The sequence below is a fragment of the Elephas maximus genome, chromosome 6, assembly GCF_024166365.1.
Source record: "Elephas maximus indicus isolate mEleMax1 chromosome 6, mEleMax1 primary haplotype, whole genome shotgun sequence".
Classification (NCBI taxonomy): Eukaryota; Metazoa; Chordata; class Mammalia; order Proboscidea; family Elephantidae; genus Elephas; species Elephas maximus.
The window spans coordinates 132,641,151-132,662,205 of record NC_064824.1 but is presented as its reverse complement, the minus strand read 5'-3'; the positions used below and the strand labels follow the sequence as shown (position 1 = coordinate 132,662,205).

At 42.1% G+C, this 21,055-nt stretch overlaps 2 protein-coding genes across 5 annotated transcripts in view; one reads left to right on the top strand and one right to left on the bottom strand.

The window, feature by feature from the left end:
- Nucleotides 1-435: 435 nt before the first annotated feature.
- Nucleotides 436-11,844, bottom strand: LOC126078191 (sp110 nuclear body protein-like). Of its 2 annotated transcripts, XM_049888426.1 has the most exons (3): nt 11,755-11,844; nt 6,402-6,549; nt 436-736 (listed from the first exon to the last, which is right to left on the bottom strand). In XM_049888426.1, the coding sequence occupies exons 2-3, from the start codon at nt 6,546-6,548 to the stop codon at nt 551-553; spliced, it is 333 nt and encodes a 110-aa protein (XP_049744383.1). In that variant the 5' UTR covers nt 6,549; nt 11,755-11,844; the 3' UTR covers nt 436-550. The 2 variants fall into 2 exon arrangements, with proteins under 2 accessions (XP_049744383.1, XP_049744381.1); XM_049888424.1 differs by lacking the exon at nt 11,755-11,844 and having other exon boundaries at nt 6,402-6,868.
- Nucleotides 11,845-16,264: 4,420 nt separating this feature from the next.
- Nucleotides 16,265-21,055, top strand: part of LOC126078189 (nuclear body protein SP140-like) — a 35,576-nt gene continuing 30,785 nt past the window's right edge. For 2 of the 3 annotated variants that reach the window (XM_049888423.1, XM_049888422.1), the window contains exon 1: nt 16,265-16,405. In XM_049888423.1, coding sequence (XP_049744380.1) covers nt 16,374-16,405 — 32 coding nt within the window. In that variant the 5' untranslated portion in view covers nt 16,265-16,373. The remainder of the gene's footprint in view (nt 16,406-21,055) is intronic. The other variant, XM_049888421.1, reaches the window with a different exon arrangement.

Sequence of the window (21,055 nt, the reverse complement as noted above, 5' to 3'; positions counted from 1 at the left end):
GGGCTCTGGCATTGGGAGACCCAATCATGACTCCTGGCTCTGCCTCTTAACAGACAAGTAACTTTGGGGAAGTTGCTCTGAGCTTTGATTTCCTTATCCATAACAGGGAGACAGTAATGACATCACAGGATTGTTTGAAAGATGACACATGATAACCATCTGCAGTGCTTGGGATAATGTCTGGCACGTAGTAAGTGCTCAAAGAAATGACAATTATGATTATTCGTCACCATCCATGTCTCTTCCTGTCTGGCTCTTCTTGTCCTCCGCCAGACCCAGGTCACTCTGTCATCTTACGCACTACCTACAGACTGTTCATATGCTAAGCTATACAATTTCCCCCAGATTATAGAGCAGATCAGACAGAAGCATTTGTGTCCACTAGAAATCTGTCATAGATAATCAGGGTCAGAGTTATCAGGGGCTGTACTTCCTGCCACACCCATGAGAGAGTATGGTCCATACCTTCCCAAAGAGAGGGTGAGAAATTGAAGTGCATATTCCACAGAGTTGGAAACAAACCAGTCTATTCACATAGCCCCCAAAGTATTCAAGGAACCTCATTGCCCGTTTTGAAGCTCCTGAGAACAGTCAGTAGATTGGGGTATTCGCGCAGGTCAATCGGGCTGAACAATGTCATCAGAAATGACAGGTCAAACGTTCTCTCCAGTTGGGTAAGGATGTTGTGCACCGCTCTGGATACAGGGACCAAGTTTTGACAGGCTTCCAGAGATTCCTTAAGGAATGCAATGAAGGATTACTGTAAATAATTGCAAAATCGAATGGAGGGTGATTATACATTTGTGGTTTACTAATTGTCAGAAAGCTATTTCACTCTCTTAAGAAGGAACATTTAATATAAAAAAAAAAAAAAGAGTTGCTGCTGAGGCTGTTTATGTACACCCCAACACCTCATGGCATTTGGTTCCTTGATTTGGAGGTATAGGGTCATGGTTTCATGGGATATCCCCAGCTAATTGGCCTAATAAAGTGTTTAGCGCTTCTGTTATAACTTCTCGTTCATTGTGTAGTGCCTGGAGTCTTAAAAGCTTGCAAGCAGCCATCCAAGGAGAGACAAGAAAAGGAGGAGGATATGGAATGTGTGGCTAATTGTGTCCATGAACAACTGCCTGGTAGCCATGAGGCCAGAAGAACTCAATGGTGCCCAGCTATCCACACTGAACATCTTTTTTTCTTTTTTATTGTGCTTTAAGTGAAATTTTACAATTCAAGTTAATTTCTCATACAAAAACTTATACACACATTGTTACATGACCCTAGTTGCTCTCCCTTCAATGTGACAGCACACTCCTTCTCTCTACCCTGTATTTCCCATGTCCATTCAACCAGCTCCTGTCCCCTCTGCCTTTTCATCTCACCTCCAGACAGAAGCTACCCACATAGTCTGATGGGTCTACTTGAGCTAAGAAGCACACTCCTCAACAGTATCATTTTATGTCTTATAGTCGAGTCTAATTTTTGTCTGAAGAGTCGGCTTCAAGAATGGTTTTAGTTTTGGGCTAACAAAGAGTCCGGAGACCATGTCTTCTGGGGTCCTTCCAGTCTTAGTCAGACCATTAAGTCTGGTTTATTACTAGAATTTGAGGTCTGCATCCCAATTTTCTCATGCTCCATCAGGGGTTCTCTGTTGTGTTCCCTGTCAGGGCAGTCATTGGTGGTAGCCAGGCACCATCTAGTTCTTCGGTCTCAGGCTGATGGCGTCTCTGGTTTATGTGTCCCTTTTTTTCTCTTGGGCTCATATTTTCCCTATGTCTTCGGTGTTCTTCATTCTCCTTTGCTGCAGGCGAGTTGAGATGAATTGATGCATCTTAGATGGCTGCTTGTTAGCTTTTAAGACCCCAGATGCCACTCATCGTAGCAGGATGCAGAAGGTTTTCTGAATACACTTTGTTATGCCAGTTGACCTAGATGTCCCCTGATACCATGGTCCCCTGACTCCTGCCCTTGTTACCCTGTCCTTCAAAGTGTTTGGTTGCATTCAGGAAACTTCTTAGCTTTTGGATTAGCCCAGTTGTGCTGACTTCCCCTGTATTGTGTGTTGTCCTTCCCTTAACCTAAAATAATTCTTGTCTACTGTCTAATTAGCGACTATCCCCTCTCTCTGTCCCTCTCCACCCTCGTAACCATCAAAGAATGTTTTCTTCTGTGTTTAAACCTTTTCTTGAGTTCTTATAATAGTGGTCTCTTTCAATATTTGTCCTTTTGGGACTAATTTCAGTCAGCATAATGCCAGCCAGATTCCTCCATGTTATGAGATGTTTCACAGATTCATCATTGTTCTTTAATATTGTGTAGTATTCCATTGTGTGAATATACAATAATTTGTTTATCCATTCACCTGTTGATGGGCACCTTGGTTGTTTCCATCTTTTTCCTATTGTAAACTGTGCTGCAGTGAACATGGGTGTGCACATATCTATTTGTGTGAAGGCTCTTATTTCTCTAGAATATTTTCCAAGGACTGAGATTGCTGGATCATATGGTAGTTCTGTTTCCAGCTTTCTAAGGAAGCGCCAAATCAGTTTCCAAAGTGGTTATACCATTTTACATTCCCACCAGCAGTGTATAAGTGTTCTGGTCTCTCTACAACCTCTGCCAACATTTATTATTATGTGTTTTTTGGATTAATGCCAGCCTTGTTGAGGTGAGATGGTATCTCATTGTAGTTTTGATTTGCATTTCTATAATGGCTAATGATTGTGAGCATCTCTTCATGTTAGCCATCTGAATGTCTTCTTTGGTGAAGTACATGTTCATAACCTTTGCCCATTTTTTAATTGAGTTATTTGTCTTTTTGTCGTTGACGTTTTGCAGTATCTTGTAGATTTGAGAGATTAGATGCTGATTGGATTTGTCATAGCCAAAAAATGTTTCCCAGTCTGTAGGTTGACTTTTTACTCTTTTGGTGAAGTCTTTGGATGAGCATAGGTGTTTGATTTTTAGGAGTTCCCAGTTATCTAGTTTCTCTTCTGGTGTTTGTGCATTGTTAGTAATGTTTTGTATACTGTTTAGGTCATGTATTAGGGCTACTAGCTTGCCCCTGTTTTCTTTTTTTCCCTGATCTTTATCATTTTAGATTTCATATTTAGGTCTTCGATCCATTTTGAGTTAGTTTTTGTGCATGGTGTGAGGTATGGGTCTTGTTTCATTTTCTATGCAGATGGTTATCCAGCTATGCCAGCACCATTTGTTAAAGAGACTGTCTTTTCCCCATTTAGTGGGCTCTGGGCTTTTGTCAAATATCAGCTGCTCATATGTGGATGGATTTATGTCTGGATTCTCAATTCTGTTCTATTGGTCTATGTATCTGTTGTTGCACCAGTACCAGGCTGTTTTGACTACTGTGGTGGTATAATAGGTTTTAAGATCAGGTAGCGTGAGGCCTCCCACTTAGTTCCTCTTTTTCAGTAATGCTTTACTTATCAGGGGCCTCTTCCCTTTCCATATGACATTGATGATTTGTTTATCCATCTCATTAAAAAATGCCCTTGGAATTTGGATCAAGATTGCACTGTATCCACAGATCACTTTGGGTAGAATAGACATTTTCACAATGTTGAGTCTTCCTGTCCATGAGCAAGGTATGTTTTTCCACTTATGTGGGTCTCTTTTGGTTTCTTGCAGTAGTGTCCTGTAGTTTTCTTTGTATAGGTCTTTTGCGTCTCTGGTAGGATTTATTACTAAGTATTTTATCATCTTGGGGGCTATAGTAAATGGTATTGATTTGGTGATCTCTTCTTCGATGTTTTCTTTGTTGGTGTAGAGGAATCCAACTAATTTTTGTATGTTTATCTTATATCCTGATACTCTGCTGAACTCTTCTATTAATTTCAGTAGTTTTCTGGAGGATTCCTTAGGGTTTTCTGTGTATAAGATCATATCATCTGCAAATAGAGATACTTTTACTTCTTCCTTACCAATTTGGATGCACTTTATTTCTTTATCTAGCTAATTGCTCTGGCTAGGACCTCCAGAAAAATGTTGAATAGGAGTGGTGATAAAGGGTATCTTTGTCTGGTTCCTGTTCTCACGGGGAATGCTTTCAGACTCTCTCCATTTATAATGATTTTGGCTGTTGGCTTTATATAAATGCCTTTTATTATGTTGAGGAATTTCCTTTCTATTCCTATTTTGATGAGAGTTTTTATCATGAATGTGTGTTGGACATTGTCAAATGCCTTTTCTGCATCAGTTGATAGAATAATGTGGTTTTTGTCTTTTGTTTTATTTATGTGGTGGATTACATTGATTGTTTTTCTAATGTTGAGCCATTCCTGTGTACCTGGTATGAATCCCACTTGATCATGGTGAATTTTTTTTTTTTTTTTTGATATGTTGTTGAATTCTATTGGCTAGAATTTTGTTGAGGATTTTTGCTTCTAAACTTGTGAGGGATATTGGCTTGTAATTTTCTTTTTTGTGGTGTCTTTGCCTGGTTTTGGTATCAGGGTTATTCTGGCTTCCATACTGAACATTCTGATCAAAGATTCTATAGAAGAATTCTGGTCAAAGGTAGAAAATGCAGAACAGAATTTCAAATTCTCATGAACTCCAGACTTTCTGGAGCCATGGAAGCTAGATGAAACTATTGTCCTGGGAGAATCTTTAAACCTTAAACCAAAAATATCCCCTGAAGTCTTCTTAAAACCAAACATTAGTTTAGCTTACCTAGTAAAGAATGTCTGCCTTGAGCACTGTGCTCTTTTAAGAACCATCTATATGGGATCAAATTGACAACAGCAGCTGGAAAGATTAGATAGGAACCTTAGACAGCAGTGAGTTTATGTTAATGGAGGAGGAACAACTCAGAGAAGGAGGGTGAGGATGGTTGCACAATTTACAGAATGTAATCAGTGTTGCTGAATGGTAGATGTAGGAACTGTTGAATTGGTATATACTGTGCCAGCTTTCTGGAGCTCTGGTGGCATAGTGGTTAAGAGCTTGGCTGCTAACCAAAAGGTGGTCAGTTCAAATCCACCAGTCACTCTTTGGAAAACATTTGGGTCAGTTTTATTCTGTGCTACAGGGTCACTATGAGTTGAAATTGACATGGAGGCAACAGGCTTTTAATGGGGGCTGTGTATATTCTCAACAACAACAACAGCAATAAAAATATATATAATACAGACAAATTCTCAAAGGTCACACTTCCACATGTTAACTTTTGAAGCTTCACATATATTTTGGTGGCTAGTTCCTTAGGAATAAATAACTCAGCCTTCTTAAAAAGTAGGTCTGTTTTGTGAACTTTATTTTTAGGAACATTTGAGGAAAGAGAGAAATTTTAAGGGAGGAAAGTGGGGTCAAAATAAGCTAACCAGTTGCCATCAAGCTGATTTTGACTCATGGTGACCCCATGTGTGTCAGAGCAGAACTGTGCTCCATAGGGTTTTCAGTGGCAGATTTTTTGGAACTAGATCACTAGGCCTTTCTTCCGAGGTACTTCTGGGTAAACTCAAACCTCCAAGCTTTCAAATAGCAGCCAAAGGTGTTAGCTATTTGTATCACCCAGAGATGTTCAAAGTAAGCTAATATGTAATTATTTCTTAAGGCTTTGGTCAGAGTGCTTCAGCAATGGAACTACCAGTTGGTCACAGGGGTAATAGCCTCTGCTCTCTCTTGGACTTGGTTTGGCTTGAATGGGTTCCAACCACAAGTAGATCATCTAGAAACCTCTTGCTGAGAACAGGGCCAAAATGAAAAACAAGGCAGATGAAAGTTGATTGTAAAACATTTGCTGAGCACCTATTAGGGTCAGTGAGCTAGTCCTTGGGTACACAGTAGTGACAAGATCAACATGGTACTGCCCACACGGGGCACAGTCAGGTGAGAAGATGGGCATTAAACAGCAAACACAAATAACTACTCAACTACTAACTGTGAGAAGTGTTGCAGAGGGAGAGCATAGATTCTGTGAGAGAAAATAACCAGGGGGTCTTAATTAGATGAACAGTCCAAGGAGGCCCCTTGGAGGAGTGGCATTTGACCTGAAAAGGGAACTGGAGCTAACCAGGCTAAGGTTGGACCCTTCAATCAGCGCTAGCACTTCCCTGGGCCTGGGGCTCAGGGAAAGTTTTAAAAACCCATAATTATATGGACAGAGTTCCATTTTGGTTCACAGAACCACAGTTTCCAGCATCCGCCTAGTCTCACATCAGAATTGACTATGGGTGACAAACTCTTCAGTTAGGAATTGGGGGTTGGGATGGCCCCCGTGACACTCTCTCTCCCAGCCACCCCCATCTTCTGTGATGATCAAAGTGTCTGGGTTGGGCCTTCTAAAGGTCAGGAGCCCTGGTGGTTTGTGGTTTGAGACCTTGATTACAGGGTATACTTGGTGGGGGCTGGGCTGCCTCGGGGAGGTGGTTGACATCACTTACCTTATACATTTTCTCAGTAATGCAGAACTTGTCTTGGAGGCCTTCAAAGAAGGGAAATGGCTTGTGTATGGCATAGGCGATCTCCAGCTTCTGGCATATGAAGTGCTGAAAAAGAGCCTCTTCCAAGGCCCTGGTCACGGTGAACATCCTGTGGAAAGATGCACGATGTGAAAAGAGAATCAAAGACTCTGAAGAGTGTGGGAGCTGCTCTCTGCATTAAACAGCCACCTAAAGAAAGGCATGTTGGTCTCGATCGCATCTCTTAGCAGTCCCCAAAGTAGCCTCTGCCTAAAATACTCATGGATGTAGGCAACAATGACAACTCTGAACAATCATGGCCCTGAGAGTGACCTACAAGGTGATGCCAAAATCCCCAAGGGCTGCTGGTAAACATAAGGAAATATTCAAATTTTGTCATTGTTGTTAACTGCTGTCAGTGTCACTCTGACTCATGGTGACCCCATGTATAACAGAACAAAACGTTGCCCAGTCCTGTACCACCTTCACAATTGTTGGCGTGTTTGAACCCAGTTGGACAATATTCTGTTCTGTTCCAGAGGGTTTTCATTAGTGAATTTTCAGAAGTAGATCACCAGGCCTTTCTTCCTAGTCTGTCTTAATCTGGAAGCTCTGCTGAAACCTCTCCACCATGTGTGACCCTGCCGGGATTTAAAATACAGTTGCATAACTTCCGGCATCCTAGCAACATGCGAGCCACTATAGTATGACTAACAGACAGGTGGTGGGATATTAAAAGCAGCTAATATGCTTCCTGTGTGCCAGGCTTTGTTCTAAGGGTTTCATATAAATTAACTTATTCGGTCTTCAAAAAGCTCTTGAGAGAAGGTTACTATTATTACAGCCATTTTTTGTTGAGAAAACAGAGACATAGAAAGGATTAATACCTTGTCCAATGTTGAACAACTTGCAAGTGGTAGAACTGGGAACAAATTCTGACTTTCTGGTTCCAGGCTTATATTATGCGCATTATGGGCACATTCAGCTGGATTCACCACACTCGCTTGGACTGCACTATGAAGCACACACTAACAATGCTCACAAAATAGGGACTGCCTAAAAAAGCTTAGAAAGACAAAACCTGTCATATATAGACACTTCAATAAAAGACCCACAGTCTTGGACACAATTAGGCACACGTAAATAAAAACATGAAAGAAGTGAACGACATGGTTAGTAAAAGTAACATAACTGGTTTATATCCTGTATCAATTTTGCATCTCAAAACAGATCATGTGCTTTTTCCTATGGCCATGCAGCATGTCTAAAAACTGACCATTAACAAAACAGAAAACCAAGCCTGTTGCCATGGAGTCAATTTCGACTCATAGTGTCTTACAGGACAGAGTAGAACTGCCCGTTAGGGTTACCAAGGAGTGGCTGGTGCACTCATACTGCCTTTTGGTTAGCTGCCGAGCTCCTAACCACTGCTCCAACAGAGGTCCAGAATTACCATAGGATTCAACGATTCCACTCCCAAAAGAATTGAAAGCACGACTCAAACACATACTTGTACATCGATGTTCATTTTGACCTTATTCACATTAGCCAGAAGGTGGGAGCAACCCCAGTGTCCATCAACGGGCAAATGGATGACTGAAATGTAGTCTATACACACAGTGGAATATTATTTAGCTACAAAAAGGAATAAAGTTCTGATACATGCTACAGTATGGATGAACCTTGAAAACATTATGCTGAGTGAAACCAGCCAGACACACACAAAAAAAACAAATATTGTATGATCCCACTTACATGAAATATCTAAAATAGAGAACTGTGTAGAGACAGAAAGCACTGTTTGCACCACCCAGGGACTCCAAGTGGTATTGTAAAGCTATAGTAATTAAACAGCAAGTTCTAACTTACCAATAGGGGGACATCGACAGAAATGAATAAAAACAAGACACAGATTTAATATGTGTGTGTGTTTGTATATGAAACATATATGTACACAAAATTTGCACATGGTAAAGGTGGCATTGGAAAATGTTTTCACTGGCTAATTTTTTTTCAGAAGTAGACCTTCAGGTTTTTCTCCCAGTCTGTCTTAGCCTGGAAGCTCAGCGGAAACCTATCTGGCATAGTGATCCTGTTAGTATTTGAATGCTGGCACTCAAAAGGTGACAGGGAATAGTGGCCTCCTTAAAGTAGGGCTGACCTTAATGATGCGAATGGATTCAAGCTTTTGGAACCTTCATTTGCTGATGTGGCATGACTCAAAATGAGAAGAAACAGCTGTAAATATCCATTAATAATCAGAATGTGACATGTATGAAGTATGAATCTGGGAAAGTTAGAAGTCATCAAAAACGAAATGGAGTGCATAAACACCAATATCCTAGGCATTAGTGAGCTAAAATGGACTGGTGTTGGCCACTTTGAATCAGAAAATCATATGGTCTACTATGCAGGGAATGACAACTTGAAGAGGAATGGCATTGCATTCATTGTCAAAAAGAACATTTCAAGATTTATCCTGAAGTACAACGCCGTCAAAATAGGATAGTATCCACATGCCTACATGGAAGACCAGTTAATGTGACTATTATTCAAATTTCTGCACCAACCACTAAGGCCAAAGATGAAGAAATAGAAGATTTTTACCAAGTTCTGCAGTCTGAAATTGATCAAACACGCAATCAGGATGCATTGATAATTACTGGTGATTGGAATGTGACAACTAGAAACAAAGAAGGATTGGTAGTTGGAAAATATGGCCTTGCTGATAGAAACGATGCCAGAGATCATATGATAGAATTTTGCAAGACCAATGACTTCTTCATTGCAAATACCATTTTTTACCAACATAGACGGTGACTATACACATGGACCTCACCAGAGGGAATATACAGGAATCAAATCAACTGCATCTGTGGAAAGAGATGATGGAAAAGCTCAATATCATCAGTCAGAATAAGGCCAGGGGCCAACTGTGGAACAGACCATCACTTGCTCATATGCAGGTTCAAGGTGAAACTGAAGAAAATCAGAGCAAGTCCATGACAGCCAAAGTACGACCTTGAGTATATCCCAACTGAATTTAGAGACCATCTCAAGAACAGATTTTATGCATTGAACACTAATGACCAAAGACCAGACGAGTTGTGGAATGACATCAAAGACATCATACATGAAGAAAGCAAGAGGTCATTGAAAAGACAGGGAAGAAAGGAAAGACCAAAATGAATGTCAGAAAAGACTCTGAAACTTGCTCTTAAACATACAGCAGCTAAAGCTAAAGGAAGAAATGATGAAACTGAACAGAAGATTTCAAAGGGTGACTCGAGAAGACAAAGTAAGGTATTATAATGACGTGTGCAAAGACCTGGTGTTAGAAAACTGAAAGGAAAGAATAATCTTGGCATTTCTGAAGCTGAAAGAATTGAAGAAAAAATTCAAACCTCAAGTTGCAAAATTGAAGGATTCTATGGGCAAAACACTGAATGACGAAGGAAGCATCAAAAGAATTTGGAAGAAGTATACAGATCACTGTACCAAAAGGAATTATCAGTGTTCAGTCATTGCAGGGGGAAGCATATGATTAAGAACCAATGGTACTGAAGGAAGAAGTCCAGCCTGCACTGAAGGCATTGGTGAAAAACAAGACCCCAGGAAATGACGGCATATCAATTGAGATGCTTCAACAAACAGACGCAGCACTGGAGGTGCTCACTTGACTATGCCAAGAAATTTGGAAGACAGCCACCTGGCCAACCGACTGGAAAAAAAAAAAGAGATCCATATTTATGCCTATTCCACAGAATGCTGATCCGACCGAATGCAGAAATTATCAAACATTGTCATTACTATTGCAAGCAAGTAAATTTTTGCTTGCTGAAAGTGGAGAGGACTTGAAGCACTTACTGATGAAGATCAAAGACCACAGCCTTCAGTATGGATTACACCTCAACATAAAGAAAACAAAAGTCCTCACAACTGGACCAATGAGCACCACCATGATGAACAGAGAAAAGACTGAGGTTGTGAAGGATTTCATTTTACTTGGATCCACAGTCAACACCCATGGAAGCAGACGTCGAGAAATCAAAAGACACATTGCATTAGGCAAATCGGCTGCAAAAGACCTCTTTAAAGTGTTGAAAAGCAAAGATGTCACCTTGAAGACTAAGGTGTGCCTGACACGAGTCATGGTGTTTTCAATCGCCTCATATGCATGTAAAAGCTGGACAATGAATAAGGAAGACTGAAGAAGAATTGACTGCACCTGTATACATGTTACTTAGTTCTTGAAATTGCCTGCCTATTCCCAGAAACTTCATGAATTATACATAAGTTCCCTAACTAAACCCTATAACTGCCCTAAAATTCTCAGCTTTGGGGAGCTTGATTTGATACTTAGTCTCCGAACTCCTTGCTTGACTGGCTTGCAATAAAGTCCACTTTCTCTTTCTCACAGGCCTGGTGTCTCTCAATTGACTCGAGTGGTCTCACTGGACAGGATCCATTCCCATCGGGCTACAAATTCTGGCACCCCAAATGGGACCTTTATTCTGCTTCTAACTTAGGCTGCCTAGCTCCTGGGAGCATCTCCAGCCACTAGGCACGACCACCTTCCCTCAGCGTGCACTGGTTTGTTTCTCTGGGAGGCGACACTGGAACCAGCCTTCACAGGCGGAGTTGCGCCCGGACCCACGGTGACCCGCTTTTTCGAGATTGAGAAATGGATTCTAGGTAAGAATTCAAATCTGGTGAGTAACGTGTGACCAGTGCCACAAATACGTAAGGGCTTCTGAGAGCGTGAGTGACTTAGGAGCCAGGGGCAAGCCCAAGAGAACTGCCGTTTCTGTCAGGATCTGGGCGATTGAGGGTTATACTGTTCTGGTCATAAGAACCCCCTGTTGCACCTTTGTCTTTGTGGTTCTAGTACTCCTGCTTTTTTCTGGTTTTAGCCTAGGTCCTGGTTTTTCTGGTTTTGGCCTAGTCTCAGGTATGGGGAACAGGCAAGATATACCGAAGTGCAGTTCCCTAGGGTACTTCCTAACTAATTGGGATTTTTTTTAGTTATGATCTTATTAAAAACAGGATAAAGTTTTTCTGCAACGTTGTATGGCCACAATATCAATTGGCTGATGGGGAACACTGGCCCTAAAATCATTCCCTAAATTGTAATACTATTCTTCAGTTAAATTTGTTTTGCATTCGGGGAAGTAAATGCCATGAGAAAATGTGTGTTGATGCTTTTACGTCCTTGTATAACAACAAAAAACACTCAAAAGTAAAATAAAATTATGGTTCAAACTAAGGTAAAGAGATAAAAGGTCTTCAAGTGTCCACTGCCAAAGCTCAGATCCCACAACAGAAGATAACTTACCTAGGTTTCCAGATTTCTCGAGGTCAGCGAGCCCTGCTGCTGGAGCACCAGCAAGTGATCCTCTGGATTTCCACCGTGACCACCTGGAGGCAACTTTGAGACTTTCTAGGTACGGCTGGTTTTCGCAGGATTTGGATCCCAAACTCTGGCAAGTCAACTTCACCAACATGCCAAGAGCCCCTGGCAAGTATAAATTTATGCTGGTGTTTGTTGAAACTTTTTCTGATTGGATAGATGCTTTCCCTTGTAAAAGAGAGAAAGTATCAGAAACCACAAAATGGCTTCTTAGTAAAATCATTCCCAGGTTCAGCCTGCCCACAATGATCGGAAGTGACGATGAATCTCACTTCACCTTGCAAGTTACACAAAAAGTCTCTAAACTTTTAAGAACTGAAGCTTACACTCAGCTTGGAGACTACAGTCAAGTGGAAAATTGACAAGATAAATCACATGCTAAAAAACCAAATTGTCAAAACCCGTCAAGAAACAAAAATAACCAGGCCCCAAGCTTTGCCCTTAGCCCTCTTGAGAGTATGGGTCACCCCAAGAAGCAAGCTCAAATTAAGCCCTTTCAAAATTATGTATGGAAAATCATTTCTTAAAAATAACTTGCCTTTAACCAATGCTCAGGTTTCTGTCACGGGGAGTTCGCTCTCTGAAAATATTTGTCTTTGTCTGATGTCCTGTCTCCTATTCACAGGTACACCCTTGGCCGCCTGAAATATCCTGTTGATGCCCCATTTCACCCTTTCCAGCCTGGTGACCAAGTTGTGCTGAAAACCTGGAAAGCGGAGCCCCAGTGGGCTGGACCGTACACTGTTCTTTTAACCGCTCACTAGGCAGCTAAACTTGAAAACATCAAAGCTTGGGTGCATCACACTCTCCTCAAACCTGCACCGTCCCCAGAAGATCCTCTGCAACGAGAACAACCCCAACCAAACCCCTGGATCTGCCAGCCTGTGCAGGACTTAAAATGTCTGCTAAAAAGAAAAACAAAGCGAATGCCAAACCTGTGCCCCTCCAACCTGGAGACCCTCCATCATGACTGTGCTTCTAATGTTTACATTGCCTTTACCATCCTGGCAGTTATTGTGTTGTTCTTTCTCTTCTTACAGAAGCTAAAAACTCCATCTGATTTGTGGTCAGAGGTAACTTCCTTCCCCTTTTCCTAGCCTTCACTGGCTCTGGTCTCTTGATACTCCGCTGATTCTTCTTTTACTAATCTGTCTGTTTTTGTCCTGCCTCTTAAACTGTCTTACTAGGTTCATTCGAAACTGCCTCATAGCTGTGAATATCATGATGCTTCAGACATCCAATCGCGTTTCTCTTAACAAACCTCAGATGCTACAATGCACGTGCTTATACCAGTTAGCAAGCTCAAAATTTCTGGAGGACTGGGCCACCGCCTACATGAAGTTCTACGTTCAAGATTGAAAACCCTGCAAACCAGAGGAGGAAATGTAACCGAGGGGGTCAAACTATCCCCCCTCCTCCTCCCACCCCAGCTAAGCTCTCTTAGTTCCTGATAAGACATTTCTGTGTTGTCTGTAACAACACAAGGTGGTCTTACTCTTCTCTGCTCAAGGTCACTTCACTACTAATCAACCACCACCCCCGAAAAGCTGGCCTTAGATAAACTTCATGTGTCATACCCCCCAGCCGTCATACTGTACCCCCACTACATCCCCATACATGTTAACTAGTTCCTGAAATTGCCTGCCTATTCCCAGAAACTTCAAGAGTTATAGATCGGTTCCCTATCCCAAAGCCTATTATTGCCCTAGCGTTCCCAACCTCAGGGAACTTGATTTGAGACTTAGGCTCCAAGCTCCTTGTTTGACCAGCTTACAATAAAGTCCACTTTGTCTTTCTCAGAGGCCTGGGGTCTCTCATTTGACTCAAGGGGGCACACTAGGCAGGATCCATTCCCATCAGGTTACAGTACAAATGATTAGCACACTTGGCTGACAACTGAAAGATTGGAGGTTCGAGTTCACCCAGGGCCACCTCAGAAGAAAAGCCTGGTGAAGTACTTCCAAAAAACCAGCCATTGAAAACCCTGTGGAGCAGTTCTACTCTGACACCTGGGGTTGCCATGAGTTGGAATCAACTCAATGGCAACTGGCTTTTTAACGTGCATTGGCATGGGAGGGTGTATGAGAACTCCTGCAATACAGAAACTTGTTTAACTTTGTTTAAATCAAATGCCTTTAACCCACAGGTTCCCCCTCCCATGACACCCACGAAGCCCTTAGAAGAAAGATCAGACATGCAGTTATAGGGTCAAAGCAGCCTTGAGACCAGGGCAAACCTCTGTGGGACAGAGACCTTCTACGCCTCCTAGAGAGACAGGGACACAGTGCCTCACACCCGAGTGTAGGGCAGAGCAATGAAGCCTGCCTAGCAGGTCATGGTCGTGGGGGGTGCCGGGGCATGGAAGCCACAGGCAAGTCAACAGTGCTGGAGGAAGGCAGAGGACAAAGGTGTGACGAGAGCAGAGCAGAGGGTGCCCAGCGCTTCAGCACTCCTTTCTGTACAGCACTGCAGAACGCAAAGGTTTTCTCACAGTTATAGGAGTGCCCCTTCTGCACCAGTCTTACCAACAGTCAGCTGAGGAATACCCAGGACTCGTGCTTATAAGCAAGAGAAGTTGGCACATTCATGCGCTCACTCTGTGGTAGACCGTGTGTCTGGGCTGCTATGCCCCCATGGAGGCTGGAGGCAGAGGAGAGCTGTGCCCAAGAGAGGCTCAGCTTACTGCCCTATCTGCCACGCAAACGACGGGTCAGAGAGAGACAGACAGAGAGACAGAGAGAGAGAGACCCATGTGTGTGCATCACCTGGTAACACAGAGCCCTGCACTGGCAAAGATGTCCTCATCCTTGTCCTGGGGTCTCTTCTAGCCAGATTGCTGCTCCCCCCTTTAGGAGCAAAGAGCAAGAGCAGAAGCAGGCAGAGGGCTAAAAACTTCTTACCCTCTATATTTTGCTAACTTATTCATGCAAATTTCCTAGCACATCTATTAACAGCCAGATGTGGGATCAATAGAACATACTTGAGACTACTGCTCTGCACCTGCTTTGGCCCCGTGCTGGGTGGCCGGCCATAGATTCCACAAATCCCTGGGGTTCCATTCTCCTCCCTGTCTTTGGCATCGTTCTGTGTGGATTTCTAGTTCTCTGGTTTTGTTTTATGACTCGCTCCCTTTATTTGCCCTTTGCCCCCATTTCTTTATCTCTCAATTGTATAAGTGTTTCAATTGTGTAAGTGTTTTTGTAAGTTGCTTCAAATCCTTTGCAAAATGATGGCTGGATAAGTGAAAAAATTGTATACAAACTTAAGTGTAATACACCTGCCACCCACATGGCCCTGCGCTTTAAGGTCTGGACAGTTTCAGTTCCAACCCTTTCCCCGTCCACTGAGAAGCCTGGTGTCCTCTTTAAGACTTCAATGAAATATTCACAGCTCGTTTTTTTCTTAATCACCCCTGGCTGCAGGTGTAGCCTGGCTCTGCATTCATGAAAACTTAAAATTGAACGTTTGACTTCTCTGCCCAAACTCAGCACTTCCTTGATGTGGTATCTGGGAGAGTTCTCTGCTTCTTCCCTGGCTGCACTCCTGGAAGCTGAGAACCTACTCCCAGGTTGATAACGCAGGCATTCGGCTCTCCCCAGCCCCGGGTCTGAAAGCTGGAGGCCTAACTCACCATCGAGGTCCCCCAACTTGCCCAGCCAGCCCGTGGGCCTGAGAGGACATTTGAAAAGTCTGGTTTTCTCTTCTCCTTCCCACAGCCCTGTGGGCAAGGGAAGGGGCAAACATGGAGTCACTTCCTCCCCGAATGTATTAGTGTCCCAGGGCTGTCCTAACAGATACAAGAACAAATTGGGTAGTTTGTAAGAAAAGAAATTTATTGTCTCACAGTTCTGGAGGCTGGGGGTCTGAAATCAGGGTGTCGGCCATGTTGATCTTTCTGAGGGCTCTGAGGGGCAACCTGATCCACTTCTCTCTCCTAGCTTCTGGCGATGGCTGGCGATCTCTGGCATTCCTTGGCTGGTAGCTGCAACACTCTGATCTCCGATTCCATTGTCACGTGCTGTTCTCCCTGTGCGTCTGTCTCTTCTCCTCTTTTCACAAGGACAGTCATGATAATGGGTTAGGACCCACCCTGCTCCAGCATGGCCTCTTGTTAACGTCACTGATGAACATCTTCAAAGACCCTCTTTCCAGACAAAGTCACAGGTACCAGAGTCAGTATATTTTTTGGGGAGACAGTTCAATCCATAACACCATAGAAACTTTGCCACCTCACCTAGAAACAACTTCCGTCTTTCTGTAAACAAAAGGTCCCCTGTCTTCCTTGAAGGTGGCCTCTGCTCCTCCTCCCTGGGGCTGACAAGCGTCTTAGAGATTGCAGGAAGGGAGAGCACAGTGCAGTGATGTCATGCTGTTAGGCAACTGCACTTTTCTGCTTTGGGCGTAACCCTCGCTGGGCGGGGCATTGGCTGTCTTTCTCTTCTGAGCTGGGGAGGGTGCAGCTGCAGTTAGAGTTGATGTTTCACTTTCTCTCTGGGTGTGAGCCTAGGCCCAGCTCTGTGGACCAGCGGGACCAGGACTAGAAGATGGCAGGTGGGCGCAGTGACTTCAATGCCAGGTTAGTCTTCATCTCTCCTCATCCTTCATCTCTGATTGTTGTTGTTCTTGGGTGCCATCGAGTTCGACTCCAGCCACCCCATGCAATAGAGTAGAATTACCCCATGGGGTTTTCTAGGCTGTAATCTTTACAGGAGCAGATCACCAGGTCCTTCTCCAGCAGAACCACTGGGTGGATTTTAACCTCCAACCTTTCAGTTAGCAGCTGAGTGCTTAACCATCGCACCACCAGGGCTCCTTCATTTCTGGTAACGTTGGTATTTTCATTCGTTATTTATTTCCATCCAGCCTCGTTCCACAGGTATATAATAGAAGGAGATAGAAAAAGAACGTGGACATCAGATTTGTAACATGCCAGTGGGGTAGCTATCGGGGAAACTTAAGACCACCCTGATTCACATCAGCTGCATCTTTCTTCTTCCTTCTTCTTTCTTGCAACCGCTGCCCCACTGGGCGGGAGCCGTTTGAGCTCTGTGGTTCTTTCTGAGGCTTTGTTGCAGAATTGGATGGTTCCTCACGACCTCTGAACGCTATCATTTCCCCCAGGCCTCCTTTATCCCCACCCTAAATGACAACTCTGGCCAGAAAAGATCTTTTAAGAAACATTGAAATCCAAAGCAAATGTCCGACATTCTCAAACTTTGTCCAGCCCATGTCTTTGGAGGCCAGTTGTGCTCTGAGCCCATCTCTGCAGCCCTGAGCCCCATGGTCAACTCATGGCCTCTGAACACTTGGAGGAGGAGCTGAAAGTGGACAGGGCCTGACACAGACAGATGCAAACAGGTGGTGAGTGTTGGCTGCTTTTTTGGAGGGAAAACAGGGTGTTTAGAAAGTTGAGAGCTTTTTTTTTCTTTTTTACAAATATAAGACAAATACGTTAATACATGCTTTTCGGTAAAAATTAGAACATTGTAAAAGAGTATGGAAAAAAAATTCTCCTACCAAGTCTCCTCAGATTCTTGCCCGTACAAATTGGCAACGTTCTGCAACTTTTCCTGGAGTAGGGCTTGTATATTTCTACCCAAGCTGAACTCCAGTCTACTCTTGTGAGCCCAGAAGCACAGAGGTGTGGTGAGGCAGGCCATATAGGCACCAGATTAGGAAGCAACTGTCCCAGGTGACCTTAGTGAACAAGTTACTAAGCGGGCTAAGGTTGGTGTCTTCAGATGGGCTGGGGGATGTTGGATTTCTTTTGCTGACAAGGGGGTTCATGGGGAATTTGAGGTTTCGAAGTTCTCAGCTTCTCATTATCTGCCTATTTATTACTCACCGTCCCATCCCAGGATCTCTTTCCTTCCCATTCAGTGCCTCCATCTTAGCATAAGAACCAGGTGGGAACGCCCTTGGTCAGTGCTGCCAAACCATAGCTCTTACTTTCTGATTCTGTTGGTCTTTTTCGCCCTGTGAGCACCACAGCCCGTGGAGATACAGGATTCCTTTAAAGCTGGCCTAGGCGTTTTCTGATTTTCCATCTGTGCCTTGATTAGGGAATTCAAAGCTGTCAACTTGCCCTTATGGTTGTGTAGTGCAACTAGAATCAGCCAACTCGTGCCATAACGTGGTAACCACCTAAACGCTTGGTGGCCATTAGCTTTGTTTTAAATTAATTATTTAACTTTTCTAGTTTTTGTATTTCATCCAGCTTATATAGTTGTCCTCAGTGTGATATAAGCTACTTCATCATGCCTGGAAGCAGATTTATCCATTTTTTCTACTTTGCATGTAGTTACAGCTTAAAAATTTATTGATGCTGTATTGTATTTGATTTTATGAGTTTGTCATTATTTATTTACCCTTTCTATTGTTGATGGATATTTGTGTTGTCTCCAGTTTTTGGCTAGAAAAAGAGTGAAGAGTCACAGGGCATATTTATTTTGAATTTATTAAATACCAAGCCGTTTGTTAGAGTGGCGAAGACAATTTTCATTCGCAACAGAACTGAATGAGAATTTTCATTGCTGCATATCCTTGTCAGCTCTTGATAATCCGAGATTATTTTACTTTTAGCCAGTCTGCGTGATGTGTAGGATATCTCATTGTGGTTTTAATTTGCATGTCCCAAAATATAACTGAGGTTGAACCCCTTTTCATAAGTACAGAGTTTTTTGGATTTTTTTTTTCTCAGTGAAATGCCTTTCAAGTCTTTGTTCATTTTTCTACTTGCTGTTTATCTTTTTCTTGATTGATGGGAGCTCTTTAGAGAACCTGGAGAAGAATTCTTTGTCGGTCTTTGTTGTCATTGTTAGGTGCTGTCGAGTCCATTCCCACTCATAGCGACAACAGAACCAAACACTGCCCCGTCCTTCGCCATCCTCACAATCATTGTTGTGCTTGAGCCCACTGTTGCAGCCACTGTGTCAGTCCATCTCATTGAGGGTCTTCCGCTTTTTTGCTGACCCTCTGCTTTCCCAAGCATGATGTCCTTCTCCAGGGACTGATCCCTCCCGACAACATGTCCAAAGTATGTTAGATATAGTCTCGCCATCTTTGCTTCTAAGGAGCATTCTGGTTGTACTTCTTCCAGGATTTGTTCGTCATTTTGGCAGTCCATGGTATATTCTTCGCCAACACCACAATTCAAAGGCATCGGTTCTTCTTCGGTCTTCCTTATTCATCATCCAGCTTTCACGTGCATATGAGGCAACTGAAAACACCATGGCTTATTGGTCTTATGTGTTGCAAATATCTTTTCGATTTTGTCACTTGGCTTTTCACTCTCATAATGATGTCTTTTAATGAAAAAGTTTGTAATTTTAATGCAGTCAATTTTATCAGTCTTTTCCTTAAGTTTACTTACTTTTCTGTGCCTTGTTTAAGAAAAAAAGAAAATCATCTCCTGCCCTGAAATCATGAAGATATTCGTATACATAATCTTAAAGCTTTATTATTTTGCTTTTCACTGTTCGCTACACTTTATTGTTGTACTTTTCACATTTCTGTAATCTGCCTAGAACTAGAGATTTTTGTTGAATCTATGGGATTCTCTCTTATGGTAAGAGGCAGGGGTCTAATTGTATTTTTTTTCCATGAGAATACAGATTTGTTCCAGCACCAGCAATTGAAAAGGCCATCCTTTCCCCTCTACTTTGCAGTGGCCCTATATTTATCAGTCTGCTTCTGTGCTCTCTATTGTTTCCATTTTCTATATGCCCATCCTTGTGCCTTGGTGCAAAAAGTTAATGCTAACCAAAAGGTTGGAGGTTTGAGTCCACCCAGAAATGCCTTGGAAGAAAGGCCTGGCAAATAACTTCCAAAAAGTCAGCTGCTGAAAGCCCTGTGGAGCACAGTTCTACTCGAACACACATGGGCTCACCATGTGTTGCAATAGACTCAACAGCGACTGGTTTGCTGGGTAACATATTTTTAATTAAGTATCTTTTCTGTTTCCCAATTAATGTATTTCAGATTTCATCTTTATTATTTTCCTTTTTGTACATTCTAATGTATTGTAGTGTTTCTTCTTTCTATATTGTTGAAATGAATTATTGGACCATTGATTTATTTTTTCATTTGTGTAATGACAAAGCATTTAGAAACAGTTTTTTTTTTTTTTTTTTGGTGTTCTACTTGACTTCATCCTGAGATTTCAATGTATAGGTTCATATTTAAAATTTTTCCTCATCCATCAAATTATTCCTGGGTAGTTTTTGCTGTTGTTGTTGTAACTAAAATATTGTTTCTCCATTTCTACTTCCAATAGCTACTCCAGGATTTAATTTAAAAGACTATTGGTTTTTATATATTAATTTTTTTTCAGTCTCTTTAGCAAATTACTCTATTAGTTCTAGTAGATTTGATTAATTATATACACTTCGTCTCTGATTTTCCAGTATTTACTCCTTTCTAATATTTCTGTATTATGAGATGAGCTAGAAATTCTAAAATAATTCCGAAGAGTGATATGATGGTGAGCATTCATATCTTGTTTCTGTTTTATAAATACTTTTCATCATTTTACTATTTAGACTGATGTTTGCCGTTAGTTTTTGAAGAAGAGTTTGTATTTGCATTTAAGTCATTTTCTGCTATTCCTATTTTATTTAGAACTGATGAATTTTATCAAATTCTGTTTTATTGATACGTTTATTTGGTTTTTCTCATTTAAGTGTTTTGGTATAAGGAAATATACAGATAGATTTTCTAATGCTGAACCACACTCACCTACTGAATACTCATTGTCATTATTTTCTATTTTTAAAATTGCTTCTAACTGCAGTTCTGATTTGGCTATTTTAAAGATATTTTTAATAGAGTTCATTTTTTAGAATGGTCTTTAGATTTACAGAAAAATTGAGAAGATAGTACCGAGTTCCCATATAACCTATACTCTTTCAGCAATGATTAGTCGATTATATTTGTGCAGGTCTGTTTTTGGTCTCTCTATTCTGTTGCCTTGATCTATGTGTGTATTCTCTCTCCAGTACCATACTTCCTTGATGACTGTAGCTTTAACCATGAAGTTAAATACTGTTGGTTTGGGTTGCTAGAGTCAGAGAGAGAGAGGGAGTGCCATGGGAGTGGCTGGAGACAAAGATGGAGAACTGGGAATGTGAGAACCAATCTCCACATTTCAGGTATTGGATTTGTACCAATCCTTACCGTACATTCTGGGTCCCACAAATATTGATAAATTGTATTCTCATTTTCATTT